This window comes from Prunus mume, linkage group LG7, assembly GCF_029339155.1.
Source record: "Prunus mume cultivar Tortuosa linkage group LG7, ASM2933915v1, whole genome shotgun sequence".
In the NCBI taxonomy this organism is placed as follows: Eukaryota; Viridiplantae; Streptophyta; class Magnoliopsida; order Rosales; family Rosaceae; genus Prunus; species Prunus mume.
Window position 1 is genome coordinate 1,384,200 of NC_142704.1, and position 16,589 is coordinate 1,400,788.

At 34.3% G+C, this 16,589-nt stretch overlaps 1 protein-coding gene across 3 annotated transcripts; it reads left to right on the plus strand.

The window, feature by feature from the left end:
• Positions 1 to 10,009: 10,009 nt before the first annotated feature.
• LOC103337516 (uncharacterized) lies at positions 10,010 to 13,368 on the plus strand. Of its 3 annotated transcripts, XR_016128523.1 has the most exons (5): positions 10,010 to 10,637; positions 11,070 to 11,245; positions 11,388 to 11,498; positions 11,581 to 11,829; positions 12,508 to 13,368. XR_016128523.1 is itself a non-coding variant. In XM_089055771.1 (4 exons), the coding sequence occupies exons 2-4, from the start codon at positions 11,126 to 11,128 to the stop codon at positions 11,665 to 11,667; spliced, it is 318 nt and encodes a 105-aa protein (XP_088911897.1). In that variant the 5' UTR covers positions 10,010 to 10,637; positions 11,070 to 11,125; the 3' UTR covers positions 11,668 to 12,028. The 3 variants fall into 3 exon arrangements, 2 of the variants coding, with proteins under 2 accessions (XP_088911897.1, XP_088911898.1); XM_089055771.1 differs by lacking the exon at positions 12,508 to 13,368 and having other exon boundaries at positions 11,581 to 12,028; XM_089055772.1 differs by lacking the exon at positions 12,508 to 13,368 and having other exon boundaries at positions 10,085 to 10,637; positions 11,087 to 11,245; positions 11,581 to 12,028.
• The last annotated feature ends 3,221 nt before the right edge of the window (positions 13,369 to 16,589 follow it).

Genomic DNA, 16,589 nt, shown 5'->3' on the forward strand with positions numbered 1-16,589 from the left:
ATTGCTCACCATTCTTGTTTCCCCAAGACACGGGTCTTACAACTAATTTGGGGACAACGAATCCGCTCCCTTCCAAGAGCGTAGAATAGTTGAAAATAAGGAAGGTAAGGTAATAATGCTTTTTCAATTAACTTCCCCTACAAAAACCAAATATAAGATGTATAAAAATATAGAAAATCAAACTCTATTAGTTATATACCTTTCTTTTAATCTAGATTTTCACAATATTAATATTCCAAGTTTTTTCTATTTTGGAGGCGTTTTAGTTTTGGTTCATTTTGGTTTTACCCGTTTGTTTTTTCAGATTGGTACCAATCGATGTGTCAAACATGCCACGTAGACATTTAACAGTTAGAAATAACATCTCACATCACTCCAACCTTTATGTCAAAGTTGATGTGGAATAAAGGCTAGAGGTTGAGATGTTATTTTTGACATCCCAAAAGCAAGATGTCAAATGAATATATATTTTTTCTTTTCTTTTTAATTAAAAATGAATCAACACTAAAATGTAATAAACTAATAATTTAATTTGACGTATCAGGTGGAGTGTAAAACTGTGTAAGATGTCAAAATGCCACATCAGCCATCAAATTTAAATTTGATGTTTGGTATTTGACATCTCCCTTGGAGGTGCTCTAAAATGAAGGCTGTTTTGTCTTTTTGCAACCGGCAGAAGTAGGTTGTGTAGGTGAACATCTAGCAATTTTTCTTTTTTGTATTAAGATAAATGTGTACCGTTGATTTCATTTAACGATCCAAAAAATTGATGTATCGATAGTTTGAAGTTTGATAAGTATATTAGCTTTTTCCTGTACTTAAGAAATTTGATATTTTAGTATCCAGTCGCTCAATCTCGTCACATTATCAATTAATATATCACATGAAAAAATATCAATGGTGCCTAAGTGAGTCTATCCCACTCTCCATGTAACATCTAATCCTACCCTCTCCCCTTCTTATTCACCTACTAATGGTGATGACAAGGCACATGATAGACAACCAGCCGGTTCAATCGGTTCGTCAATTTATTGATAAAAAAATCCATACATACAGTCCCGTTTTCTTGGACCCCTATGGTCTAACGAACTTGTGGTCACCCACTCTTGGATCTAATATAAGGGTTCAGAAAAAACTAGTTAAAAATCAAGATATTAATTTAACTTAATCAAAAACCGAAATTTAAAAAATAAATAATAAAAGTTCACTGTAAAAAATAAATAACATGTGAATAGGAAGAGGTCTTGGGTGGGCATCCTGCAATTACATCATCTGATGTTTTTCTTTTGGCAGACCTTCATTCATTTGTTTCTTTAATTCTAGTTTTCCCTTTGTTTACTACATATCAATCGCGTTAATTTGCGAGGATGGGTGGATTTGGATTTTCGTATGGGACGCCTTGAGTTGAGGTTATGTCTGTGGCGGCAATGGCGTCGAGTTCTGTGGCGGCAATGGAAGGACTAACGCGTTCCTGATTTTTTCTGCCCTGAACGTGTTGTTTGAGTGAAGTGTTATTATTTCTTTTTGAACTTTTAGTTTTTGGTTAAGTTAAATTAATATCTTATGTAGCAAGAGTAAAATAAAATTTATTTTTAAATATATTTTTGTGAACCCTTAGATCTAATCTAAGAGTGGGTGACCACAAGTCCTTGGACCACAGGGGTCCAAGAGAACGGGACTGTCCATCCATAATAGGAAAACAAGAATAATATAAAGATAATAACCAACAAAGCATTTTAATATTGCCAATTTGATTTCTTGCCTTATTAGTATTGTCCTCAATTAACTAAAATATGGGTTTGACAAATTTTACAGTGTATTTGGATGAGAAAATTTAAAATGACAAAGGATTTCATAAATGACGGAAATTAATATTCTAGAATTTGTAAAGTTTTTTGTTTGGGTAACGGATTTAAATAACACAGAATTTAACCTTTATTTATAAAGTTTTCTTTTAAATAATTTTTTTTTAAAATTCAATCTCTATTGAGATTTTAGAAATGATGACTTTTAGATAGAATTTAAAGTTTGAATTTATGATTTCCAAATTCCATGTTTTTTTCCCGCCCAGGATTTCTAAATTTCTATGTTTTTTTTATAAAAATTTATCTAAACACAGGAATTGGTTCATGTCAATTTAGAAATTTTGACTTTTGTCAAAATTCTAAGTTTATTTCCCTCATTCAAACGCATTGTTATGATATGGGGGCCAATGTAGAACAATCAATAGGGCATGGGGGTCATTTTGACTTTCGGGGCAATGTGAGACATGACTACACTTTCAAGAGGCACTAGAGCAATTAAATCTTATGTGTGTGTTTCCAAAACTAAAAAGCAAGAACAAAATTATGCCAAAAACTTATATTAAGTAAACGATGCGTAGTTTATTTTGTATTTGTCTGCGTTTGTCTATCCAAAAATAGTTTTTTACATCGAATTTCGAGGGCATACACACCAACTTATATTAAAATTTAAAATAAGTCATACCTTAAACTCTAAAGGGGTAATTTTTAAGACTTTTTTTAACTAAATGATTTTTTAAGAGTTGATTGGTAAATCAACAATACTTTTGGTAGTAAAAATTAGCCTTTAAAGTATTGAAAAGTCATTAATTTAATAAAGTTTTCAAAATCATTAACTTTTTGGATACCACAAAACATTTAGGGGGTGTATTTAATTAGGATTTTAATAGATTGTAATCACATGATTTTAATGTAATTGATTTCAGCAGGATTTGTAATTACAAGATTTTACTTATGATTTTAATAGATTGTAATTACACGATTCTCTGATGATTCACTTGGGATATTTTTGTATTCTCCAAAGAATCAACAGATTTGCTCTAGGATTTCATATGAAATAAAAATTATATAATAACATGGATTAATTATGCTGCATGAATAAATAACCAAATGATAAAAGTAATAACAATAACGTCATGTAGCAACTAGACATGGCTTAAGGAAAACAAAAGTTATTCAAGACGTAATAAATATTTGTTGGAGCTTCATCTCCTCATATGACCTAGATAGCATCTCTCCACATAGCTGAAGCTATGCTAGCTCTCTATGTACTAGCATCCTCTCTTTGTTGGTCTTGGGTTTGATAAATTTGCTCAAAATTATCCTCTTCATCAACTGGTATTGATGAGGATGAAGATGATGAAGATTCATCAGTTGGCTCAATAGGAAATTCATCGGAACGACACTCCTTACGAAGAAAGTTGTGTAATGCTACACATGCCAACACTAGCTCTACTTGTGTTTTAAATAGAAATGGAGGAGCTTACTTAAAAATCTGAATCGTGATTTAAAAATACCAAATATCCTCTCGATCACATTCCTTAAGGACGCATGACGAAGGTTGAACAACTCATTTTCATTTTCAGGATCACGACCATGGCCTGCAAAATCTTGGAGATGATATCGCACACCTCGAAATGGAGCTAAAAATTGGCGTCGGTTGGCAAATCCACAATCGACTAAGAAATGTTTACCTAATTATATAGTACACATATATATATTAGTATGCAACATAGAAATAAAACGCATTTCTAACCAAAAAGATAAGCATTTACCTTAAGGACCTTTAAGACCATTCCTCCTTGATAGAGCATACTTAACACTTTTGAATCATGAGCCGAACCCTCCCATCCGCTAAGGACATACATGAATTCCAAATCAAAATTGCAAGCCGCTAATACATTTTGGGATATATTTCCATGTCGACTACGATAGTTGCTGACATCGCGTCCCTCACTATTGCTGGAATATGTGTCCCATCAATAGCTCCAATGCAATCCTGCAATAATTCAAAAATGTAATGGTATAATAATAATAATAATAATAATAATAATAATAATAGGAATAGTAATAGTAATAGTAATAATAAGGATTATTATTATTATTATGGAATGGTTGTCACTTACCTTGAAATAAGGATAAAACCTTGTACTTTCTCTTATTTTAGATGGCACTCCGATCCTGGTTTAGCCATCAACTCAGATGCTACTGTATTCAAAGCCCTCAAAACTTTGTGAAAATTTTCACTTGTGGCAAATTGTGATCGCCCAAATGTTTTACGAATGACACAATATCTAGAATTTTGACCGACAATTTGTAAAAATGCTGCTAGCATTTCTTCAACACAAATATATCTTGTGTCCTTTAAGAGTGCTTTTTCTCAAAGGATAGTGCATAATTTTTGGGACACATAAGGATACATCCTATATACCTGTCGGAAAATTGCGGGATCCTCATTCAATGCCTGATGTATATAATCATATCCAACGGTAGTAATTCGTCGTCGAGTTAGCGGACGCTCAATATGTCCTTCATCCCTTTCTCTGATGTAGCACTTTGTATTAATGTTTGAGTTTGCATAAGTAAAATCTTAATGCCTTCATCAAATTCTTCATCCAAATCTTCATCTTTTTCTTGCTCACCAATTTCTTCATTCTCCATTTCTTCTTCTTCTTTGTAAAAAAAAAAATCAAAACTAACCAACAAATTAGGAATTGCAGACAGTGACATTGTTTGTAGAATTCAAATACATGAGACTACAAAGAAAAAAAAATATTAAAAATTAATTCTTTATCATGTAATTCACATGGTGATAAATAAAAAATAAAAAAGAATTCATACATATTAATTAGAACAATCAATTTTAATGAAATAAGAGCTATTGTTTCTAGTGATTAATGGAGACGTACTGTCTGCATGAGGACCTCATATTAGTTTGTATATATGATAGTTTTAGTTGGTCATATTACTTTATCGTTTCTAGTGATTTTCATACATATTATTTTAGTTGGTCACACTTTTTGTTCATGGCGGAAAAAAGAAGAAGCATATTCATGGAAATTAGAATACAACAATGAAAACCAAATACATAGTCCAACCAAAATGACACAACCAAAATACATAGTTCAACAAAAATAGGAAAATTTTCAATCAAAATATAACAACTTAAACCAAATATGGGTCATGACCCATATATATGCTCAAAACATGCATCACAACAGTTTCTATATATTTTTTATTATATAAAAATATATGACACTAGATAAAATGCCATCTCTCTTTTCCTAATCGATCACCCAAATGCAAAGCATGCGTCCAGTTAGTATTGCAATATTCTTGGTCCCTTTTAACATGCATTTTGTTCTGAATCTTGTTTTTTATTCCTTCATTTCCTTTTAGATCAATCATGGGTTTCATTCAGTCTCAATACCAAAAAATAGAAACAAATAAAAAATTAAGAATATCATATCCAACTAAATACCGAAAATACGCCGACTGTGATTTGTACCAACATCGTGTTATACCTTGTCTCCGAGAAACAAATATTTATTCCCTTTAGAAGCATATATCATCGGTTCCACAGTTGTCCCTAAATCACCACATAGCCCCAAAACATGACTCTGCAACTCGCATTGTGGAATACTTTAAGGGCTCGTTTGGTACAACCGTATTAGACTCTGGATATGAGTAAATAGTCTATGTCAGGTGTTTGGTGTCAACTTGTATTATTTAATTACCCGACTATTTTATACAGGTTGGGCTTTTAATACTCTCCTTACTTGACTAACTAATACAACCCACACACCCCGGTTTAGATAATACACGCTTAATTATACGGCTAAGCACACGTTCTACAAAAAAAAATCATACGCTCTTTTTATCTTCTTCTCCCTAGGGTTCTTCTCTGCTATCTTCTCAACAGGTTATTTTCTTCACTCTTCTCCAGGTATCCATCTCTCTCACTCTCTCTCTTTTTCATACTCTCTCCAATGTGCTTCTTCTTGCTTCTTCTCTATTCTTTATATATTTCAATTTTTTAATTAAATTTTTGTGGAAATTAGGTTATGTATTTTTCGTTTTTGAAATTAGGTTATGCTTACTTACATGAATGAAAGCTAAATCGTAAAAGGACCTATTTTACAATGAGAAACATTGGACATGGGATTAATGAATGAATTTTTGTCTCTCACTTGGAAAGTGATCAAATTCCACTAATATTTTTTCCCAAAGACTTTGACCCTTTTATTGATTCTATCTTCAATCTGCCCACCGCCTTGAGGCATATGCCCCTTCCTCCTGTGATTTACCCAACCCCAAAAAAAAACTCGAAGTGCATAATAATATATGAACCTTTTATTGCTTCTGTTCTGCTCTTCTTATTGTACATGAAACTTTGATGTTAGTACAGACATATGCATATCAATATTTACAGTACAGTTCTAATAGTTAAACCACATATATTTCTGTATATGTAAGCCGAATGGTATTTTGTAGTCTTCTGTCATGTGTAGAATTCTACTTATTGTTGAATTATTCTAATTTTACATGTAGTCTTGTGTAATGCATGATTATGAACAACTTTCCCTTTTGCTTTTATCATCTTAGTATGTGATCACTTTGAATTATACATTATTTGGTACTGTTTTTATTAACGTATGCGAGTATGTTGGAATTTTTATGAGATACTACAATTATGATAAGGGGTTATATGAAAAAAAATCTTGGCAAAAACAATTGAAAAACAAATTTTGTCATATAAATCTTACCCAAAAAAATTCTTGTCATTTGAATCTCAATTTCCATTAAAATTATCAAAGAATTTTTTTTTATTTTAAAAATAGTCGGATCTGATGTTATCTAACATCACCAAACACATGATAACTTAAGTGATTATTTATCCGAATAAAGACTAAACGCTTATAATATTATGGATAAATAGTCGTGATCTTCTAGATTAATACTATCCGACGGAAATTAATCAGTACTGTCCGACGTACCAAACGAACCCTAAATAATTTAATTCCAGTCATCCATCCAGTGGGATCTGAAGTGGGACCAAAGATCTTGAGCTGAGGGTGCTTGGTTGCGACGGATAATGGAGAGGGTGCTTGGGGAAGGAGAGGAAAGGAAGAGAGTACAAATATATATTAACGGGGGAGAGATAATCGAGGAGGACCTTGACCAACATATAATACAAACAAGACGTGATTGAGATGACTCGGCAAGTTGGCTTCATAAACACGGAAATATCTACTGGAATTCATCTCGTTTAATGTGTATCTTAATCACCAATATTGATCTAACGGCTGTCAAGATCACACATTATTGAAAGGAGCCATGTGATTTAGTGGATGGTGGGGTAGATATCCCACCATTAAAAAAAAGGAAGGAGACCATTATTATTCACAATATCCCACGCATTTCCATTTCTTTTTTTTTTGTCCAACACGCATTTCCAATTCGAAAAAACAAACAAAGAAATAGGATGTTGGGTTGGCCATGCGATGGCCGTGCATCTCCCGCTCACCTTCCCCGACCCACTACCATTCAATTAACCCATGCGATTGCCATCTCCGTCTGTCAGTGTACGAGACAGATGCGTTGAACTAAAAACTCACGAGCGCGAGGTACAGATATTCATCTATTTTTTATGGCATTGATGAAATAATAATTATATATCCCATGGACGAAGTTTTGAACCATTGGATTGCACGACTGAACCACAGGATAACTATCAACATAGAAAATATCTGCCCTTTATATACATTCAGAATTTGAACCCTTCGACCCAAAATAAATAAATAATTGAACTCATAGAATTTTATTTTATTTTTGGATAAGGATTGAACTCATACGTTGGCAGCGATAATAGTTAGGATCCTTTGTTTTAAAACAAAGAATAATAAAATGGGATTGCTTGCTTCAAGGGAGCCATGTGATTTAGCGGATGGTGGGGTAGATATGGCATACTAAAAGCCGAAAAGAGAGCATGGCAATTGGTCACGCGGCGCGCCTCGTATTCCAACTAGGTTAAAAGAACCGTTTCAACAAGCGCATAAGGGTGACACTAAACTTGCCTTCTTCTGTATAGGAATGACATAAACTCATGGACAGAAAACGTACGGTGGACTTTCTTCATCGGGCATTGAACGACTGAAACGTATTGACCTGACTAAGACAGCACTGGGCATAGCCAGCAGTGATGGGATTACCTATAGGAAAATGGGTTTAAAGCTAAAGGACACCGCGACGCTTGGCTAGAAGGGTCGACCGAACCTCCTAGTCCTATCCTAGGCCTTAATTGGCTCAGTGTTGTGGTTCAAATGAAACATAATATTATTCAAAGGATTATTGGTCAGAAACGTAATGCTGTTAATGCGCTTGTTGAAACGGTCCTTTTAACCTAGTTGGAATACGAGGCGTGCCCAATTGCCCATGCTCTCTTTTCGGCTTTTGTTATGCAATATCTATAATCTACCCCCCATCCGCTAAATCACATGACTCCCTTGAAGCAAGCAATCCCATTTTATTAGAGTATTCACAAATGCTCTCTATTTCTTAGTTAAAATTTAGCTAAAAATATAATAAAACTATTTTAGGAGCTCTTTAAAAAATTTCAACTCTAACCATACTCTCTAATTTGGAGAATCATAAATGCTATGACTCTTTTTTAATTGGTCCATCTCTATTATAAAATAAAATAAAAAATAGTTAGCATTAAAAAAAGATTTGAAATACTCATTAAATAAAGCAGCATTAAATTATAGGGAGTTACTAAGTCTTTTCTCTCTCCTCAGATTTAGGAACTCCTAGAGCACTCCCTATTTTAGGAGGTGGATAGGGAGCGTGGTTGGAGTTGCATTTTTACAATTCCTTCCTAAAATTTGTTTAAGGAGGTGGTTTAGTGAGCCCATTGTGGATGCTCTTATTATTTGTTTTCTTTCTTGAATTAAAGATAAAGATAAGCTTGGAAAAAAAAAACACAAACAAACAAACAAAGGATCCTAACAATTATCGCTACCATCGTATGAGTTCAATCCTTATCCAAAAAAAATAAAATTTAAACAATCGTATGAGTTCAATTATTTATTTATTTTGGGTCAAAGAGTTCAAATTCTGAATTTATATAAGACCATCTCCAACCATGTTGGGGCTAAACTCAAATTTTCACCCTCTAAAATACAACTATTCATGTATTTTCAGGATTCAAATTTTTTTTTCCTCCAACCTTGTAGACTCATAATTTGAGTCTGCAACTTTATTAAATTGTTTAAGAATGATTAACCCCTAAATTTTGTTTCTTGTTAATTTTTTTTGACATTATTTTTGTTTCAACACTCGTGATTTAATTTTCTAAAAATTTTAACCTAAAAGAAATAAAATTCCAAAACATAATTGAATTTCACTTAAAAAATAAAAATAAATACAATATCATACGTATGCCTGAAATAATTCGAACTCTTCATTGAATTATGTAAGTGTGTTTAAATTATCTAAGCATTTTTAAATAAACGACAATCATTAAATTTTACCGTTGAGATTGCTTAAAATTAATCATGATTATTGATTACAAATATAGTTGTTGGAATATTTAAAAAAACAAAAAACAAAACAAAACAAAACAAAACAAACCAAAGAATATCGATTTTTAAGACAAAGTCACGCTCAAACAATAGAATTAAATCGCCAAGACACATTGTGTACATTATCAGAAAAAAATAATAAAAAGCGATTTTGGGCCCACAAAATTATCAGGTAAAAAGTGACTGAATTCCACCCAAGATTTGAGATTTCTCAAATTTCCACCTCCCAAAATATAAGGGTTGGAGATGGTATTTGGAGGCTAAACTCAAAATTTGAGTTTCCACCCCAAGGGTTGGAGATGGTCTAAGGGGCAGATATTTTCTATGTTGATAGTTATACTGTGATTCAGTGGTGCAATCCAATGGTTCAAAAATTTGTCCATGAAATATATAATTATTATTTCATCAATGCCATAACAAAATATACGAATATCTGTACCTCGCGCTCGTGAGTTTTTAGTTCAATGCATCTGTCTCGTACACTGACAGACGGGGATGGCAATCGCATGGGTTAATTGAATGGTAGTGGGTCGGGGAAGGTGAGCGGGAGTTGCACGGCCATCGCATGGCCAACCCAACTCATCCTATTTCTTTGTTTGTTTTTTCGAATTGGAAATGTGTGTTCGACCAAAATAAATAATAAATAATAAATAAACAAATGGAAATGCGTGGGATATTGTAAATAATAATGATCTCCTTCCTTTTTTGAAATGGTGGGTAGGGTACGGTTTAGGGTTGGTTTGTATAATAAGAGGCGAGAGAGAGCATGGCCCAACCCACCGACACTTAATTTTTTGCCTCCATTATCTCCCAACCGTCTGTTCTACCCTTCCTCTTCATTATCTTTCCTCAGCTAGAACCCTCACGATCTCTCTCCCTCCTCTCCTCCCCTCCATTGCCTCTCTTTTGCTCTCCCTGTCCCTTCACGAAGCACCCACCCTTCACCAACCACCAGAACCCTCTCGATTATCTCCTCCCTTTGCTCTCCTTCGCTCTCCCAACCAAGCCTCGATTATATCTCCCAACCGTCTGTTCTCCCCTACCTCTCCATATCTTTCCTCTGCCAGAACCCTCACGATCTCTCTCCCTCCTCTCTTCTCCCTTTCCTTTCTTTTGATCTCCCTTGTATCTCCTTTGCTATCCGTTGTCTCTTCCCAATCTGTCCATATCTTTGCTGTTTGCGCTCATTATCTCCCCAAATGCTTCTGTTGATTCTCCGGAGGAGGAGGAGGCCCAAAGCTTGGATCTGACGGTTAGTAATTTATTTCAATTTTAATTTTATTTCTTCCGTAATAAAATTCTGGATCTGACGGTTGGAGTTTTTTTTGAAATTTTCATTCAATTTCTTCCTTTAAAAAAAATGATGGTTGACATATTTTGTTTTTTCAAATTTTCATTTATTCATTTATTAAAAAAATCCTGCTGGGCCATTTCTTTGGGCCATTTTCACCGGAGCCCCGTCGGGCTCAATATCAGCAATCATATTTTTATATTAATTTTTTCTAGGGTTTTATCCCTATATAAAGCCTTTGAACTGAGTCAGTTCAGTTCAAAGTGCTGTCTAAACCCTAAACATCTAAAACCATGGAACTTACACTTTCATACCGTTATGTTTGCTTTTGCGGGTTGAGATTTAGTGATAGGCGCAATCTTCTCACACATTCTGGCATCTCTTGTTTGACAGATTGCCCTCTTTTTCAGAGAGGTGGCGACGGTAAATTTTTTTGCCGATTTTGTAGGATGTGCTGGCCAGATCTGGCCGCACGGAATAATCACGAAGTTGAACATTTCAGCGATAAGTTCGATGTTTCTTGCTTCCTTATTTCTGATAATTGCCTCAACCTGTCCCTCAATGATCGGGTAAACCCTAAATTCTTAACTACTGTTAGCTTTAGTATTAACCTGAAAATCAATTGAAGCCTTTTAACTACTGTTAGCTTTAGGTCTGATTTCAAATTCATTTCTAACGCCTTTTAATGGTCCGATTTCATCTTTTATATAGAACAATATATCATGTAAGAAGGATTTGCTTTCTTGGATTGAAAGTGTCCCAGATGGATTTATTCTAGCGGACTTGGCTGATGTGTATGTCTCTGTTCCTTCAGATTTGAAGGTGAGTGAATTTTGTAATTCGTTCATTTTTTTGTGTGATTTGTTTTTGTATAAATTTTTACTATTTGTTTCTGTATGTGTAGGAGTTGATACATTCGAAAGAAATCGTTGTACTACATTCTAATGTAGTTGGGGGAAGTGGTCTACGCAATCAAGCAGTTGGAGTTTGATGATGAGCTGAAGAGTCTATTAAAGCAATTTGATGTGCGCAACATGGATGTTGTTAACAAATGTCTAAGAATGCACGGAAGCAAGACACGGACGGGTTCTTCAAAGAGGCCTGCTGACGCTCCTGAATCCAGGAAGCTGAACAAGAGGTTAAAGGGGGTTAGGTTGTTTTCCTAGTTTCTCTCATGATTACTATATTTCAGTAAGTTCCTAAATGTAGAAAAATCATCTTGCATTTGTCATCTCTTTCTGCTTGCAAGTCATTGCAGAAAGCTGAGAGCGTGAATAGATGTACATAGGATGTTTTTTAAGTTTTCCTTAACTTAATCGAAGATTGTTGCAGCCTTGAAGGTCATTGCAGAATGCTGAGAGCGTGAATGGATGTACTGATGCATGTTTTTGAACTTGTGAACTTATCTGTGAACTTTTGAACTTGAGGACCTATTGGATCTAGTTTTAGAGAGATTAGAATCAATTTCAGACTCTGGCATTTAGTGTTTGTAAAACATGGAATGGTGATTTTTGATTAAAACTATAAAATTTGCTTGAGTATTAAATCTTATATTGTATGAACAGAGCAATATATTTGGTTGGAAGCTGTGTCTATCTTTGTCTAAACGCAAGAGTGCAATGTATTGGTGTCAGGACCATCTACCGTGCACTCAATCTGTCTTGAAAAATCCTCTGTTCAAAATTAAAGGAAAAAGTGTTTACAATACAGTAGGACTAGTTTCTGTATATTTTATTCATAATGTCTGGTATGATTTCAAATCTTCACCTGCATTTAGAGGAAAATTCTTTGTGAGGGATCTATATCATTCTGATCAGTCAAACTTCCACAGCGCTGGGTTGCTCTTTAAAGGAGGCAGTGATATATTCAGCACTTCTAGATGATCCATTTTGTCCAAAATAAAAACCAAGGCTTCCGTGTGCACCATTATGCTCTGAAGACTTAAAAGACCTTAAGTTTTGATGTATAGGCAGGCAACATGGCCTTTGCAAAATATATGTCAAAAGGGAACCTAACTTTAAGCTCAGATAAGTTCTTGCAATGAGTACCAGTAACCTTCTTGAATTCAGCGCAAAGACATGGAATGGTGTAGCAAAGAATAATCGGAGCCAAAGTCGACACACAGCTCCAATGCTCTTAATTTCTTGACAAAGAAGATACATGGAACTTATATAACGTCATGAATGATAAGGTTCTTGATTTACAATTAAGACTTCCAAGTAAGCGATTCTGTGGGTCTTCAAAAGGATGGTTAATAGTTCTGGAAGAGAACTTCGTTGTGACCTTAATGAATCCATTCTCTATGGTTGACGGATGTAAAGAGAAAGAAAATTCAATCATTCGCCTTCCTCCACTAGCGCGTCTTTATGACTTTAGAGAATCGGATTATCATGTGCGCAAGGCTACAATTTCATCGTGACCTTAATGAATCCATTCTCTATGATTGATGGATGTAAAGAGAGAAAATTCAATCATTCGCCTTCCTCCACTAGCATGTCTTTATGACTTTAGAGAATCGGATTATCATGTGCGCAAGGCTGCAATTTCAGCAGACCCAATTTTAAATGCACATGATTTTATTGTTACGGTCATATACGGATATTTTTCTAATTTCGCTGTTATCAGACCTGGTAAAGACACAGATTGGTCGTATATTAATTTTAATTTGGAGGATGATTACGAATTCTGACGATTTCATGAAGTTGTTCACCTTGGAGATAAATTTTATTCTGTATATAATGATGATAGAATTTTAAGTTTTGATGCTCGGGATACAATTGTATCTTTTGAAATTATAAGTGAATTGGAAGAAAGTGGGGAAGCTTGACACCTATGGGGTTCACAATGCCACTCTATCAAGACATATATTGTGGATTCCAATGAGAAAGGGTTTTTGATCGTGAAAAGGTATACAATTTGGAAAGGTATTTGGCCAGATGGGAAGGCTGTCGCATTTAAATTTAAAATTTTCGAACTAAATTTTGATAAGCACGAGTTGATTGAGAAAGAAACCTTGGATGATGCTGCCCTTTTTTTGGGTGATAATTCTTTCATGTTTGTTTTGGCTTCAAAATTGCCAGGATGTCAACACAATTGCATATACTTCACCTTAAATTATCATTCGTCTTGGATACCTGAAGATTTTGGCGTGTATAACATCAAAACTCAAAGTATTTCAAAGCCTTACACAACAACTGCTATGACCTTGTTGGGGAGGACAAAGCGACCAGCAATTTGGGTTATGCCAACTTGTCGACAGTGAAAAGCTGTCATTGATCTCAAGGATGCATACCCGAATGTGATGGACGATTTGCAGGTAAATGATTATTAACTAAATAAATTTCTGAATTATTATGTCTCTTACAATAAAATATTAATAAGGAAAATTATTTTTTAGGCTTTGAAAGCTGCAGGTGACATCTGGCTGCTTTCAAACTTCGATTCCCAAGAGGACATAGCATATCCAAATGACCCCAGGTTGCCTGCGATGAATGTTGATGATGAACTGAAGGTGCTCTTTAGGTCGATTGAATTACCTCGTGATATTATTGACATTGAGAAAGAACTCCAAAAGAATGGGATGAAGCCGGCAACGGATACTGCAAAGAGGAGGGCCTTGGCTCAGAGTCAAGGCATTCCTAACAAAGCCAAACCCAAGAAGAAGAATACGAGATTAGCAAGAGGACAAAGCTTACAAACGCCCATCTTCCGAGCTATTTTCTAGACCCTAAAAAGTTAGGTGAAGCTGCTATGTGAAAGGTCTGCAAGATGTTATGGATGTAAGCAGATTGTACAAAACATATTGGAAGACAGATAAGATAGCCCAAAAATGTACTTGAAATATCCCCTATGTTTTTTGCTCGAAATGCCAGTTTAAGGATTGAATTTGTTCTTATCAAATGCTATGATTTAGGAACCTGAAAATTTTACTCCTACGTTTCAGTTAGTTCATACATTTCAGCATTCAATTTCATGCAAGCCACACAACCAAAAGACTGGAATGTTTTATTATTTTGTTGAGATATGATATATGATGACATTCAACAGAAAAATGTCCATTAGACAAGCTTCCTAAACAAACTCAACCTCCTTCATCAGCTTCCACTAATCAAAGCTGAAGAGCTGACGAGTTATATCTTGTAACAAAAATTAAAGTTGGAAGTTTTATGGCATATTACTAGTTTGGTCTAGCTGTCCTTAATCTCCACTAAAAAAGAAGGTGGAAGTTTTAAGAGGCATCAGCCATACCTTCACTCAACACATTTTTATTTCTATTTAATTTATGTTCTTTATGATTCTTTTTTTCTATTTTTATGATTATTAAGTCCAATATCACACTGAACTTATCTATATATATAAAGCAAAAGGCAAAGAATGGTGAAACATTCAAAATACAAGAATTGAAATTATTAATTAAATGAGGACAGTATGGTAAATTCACATTTTTTCATATTAAAAAAATTAAAATTAAAAACAAAATCATATAATAAATCATACTTTTATGGAACATAACTACTCATATTATCTTTTATTAATTCTAAAAATAAAAAAGACAACCAATTGGCACATGCGTGAGAGGCTAGTGTTAAGAAAATGTGAATTCGTATTTACACAAGAGGGTATTTTGGTAAATGTGGATAACTAAGCGCCAATTTAAAACCCACAAATTAAAAGTCTGGTTTTTATTCCTTGTCCACCCATTTTATACTGGAGGAGATCGTCCCCCTTATTTTGATCGATAAGTAAGGACCCTCAACTATGTCTCTTTGTCCAGGCACAAACTCGGGATTAAAAAATGACTAGGCTAACTTTCATGTCAATTTTTTCAATCGAAATGTTTTTATTGAAATTTCGATAGAGTCTATTTTGTTTTTATGATAATTCCCAAATTGTATATAACAAGCATATCAACCAATAAATTAGGTACTAATAACTTAATAACATAAATTTCATTAAAAAAAATATTGCTCCAGACCTTGGAAAAGTACTACTATTTTGGAGAATATTCATATGCTGAGCCGATATAGTCTGCTACGTAACGATTGGGACTGTTGGCTGGTGCAAGAGCCTCAATGCAAGGAGGCTTCTTTAATTCAAATGATATTGCAATTTGGACTCCGCTTTGTATTAGTGGTAGCAGGTTCTACGGTGGAGGATTTACAAAGGGATAAACTTACAAAACCACGTCGTGTTAAGCCTGAATACGTCTATAAAGGTCTTTTTATTTTCTGATGAACAGAGCAACCTTAGACATTTTTTGAGCTCCAGAACTTCTGGACTAGAAGGATCATCAATTGTAACCTTAGCTGTCCAAAAATTAAGGACAATTAGCAACTCTAGTAATGTGATTTACGTACTTCTCCGATGGTGAATAACGTATTCTACAACAGTTATTTTGATTGTGCCTGGCTAGTATGCAATAGATTACAAATTCAAGTCGTCACTCAATTTAATAATGTTCCTTGATAAGGACATTAATCGCATAATTTGCGTTTTCAATTGTGGTATTTCCAACTCTTCATAATCAAAAGAAAGCGTAGTAAAAGCGTAAATTGCGTCTTCAAGTTGAAATGCCTAAGCGAAACTCCTTTCTGTTTGCTGTGCTTGTGTGCACCTTTTTTTTTTTTATATGTATATTTTTTCATCCTCGGATATCTACTCTCCTATCTCTTCATGCAAGACTCTTAGACAAATGGAATTGTTAAGGGTTAATGATCACTGCCCCATTTCATTACTTTCATGCAATCCAATTTAAATAGACAAGCTTCCTTAACAAACTCAGCCTCCTTCATCAGCTTCCGCTAATCAAAGCCGAAGAGCTGACGAGCTACATCTTGTAACAAAAAAGTTGGAAGTTTTAAGAGCCCTCAGTTGTACCTTCACTCAACACATTTTTATTTCTATTTAATTTGT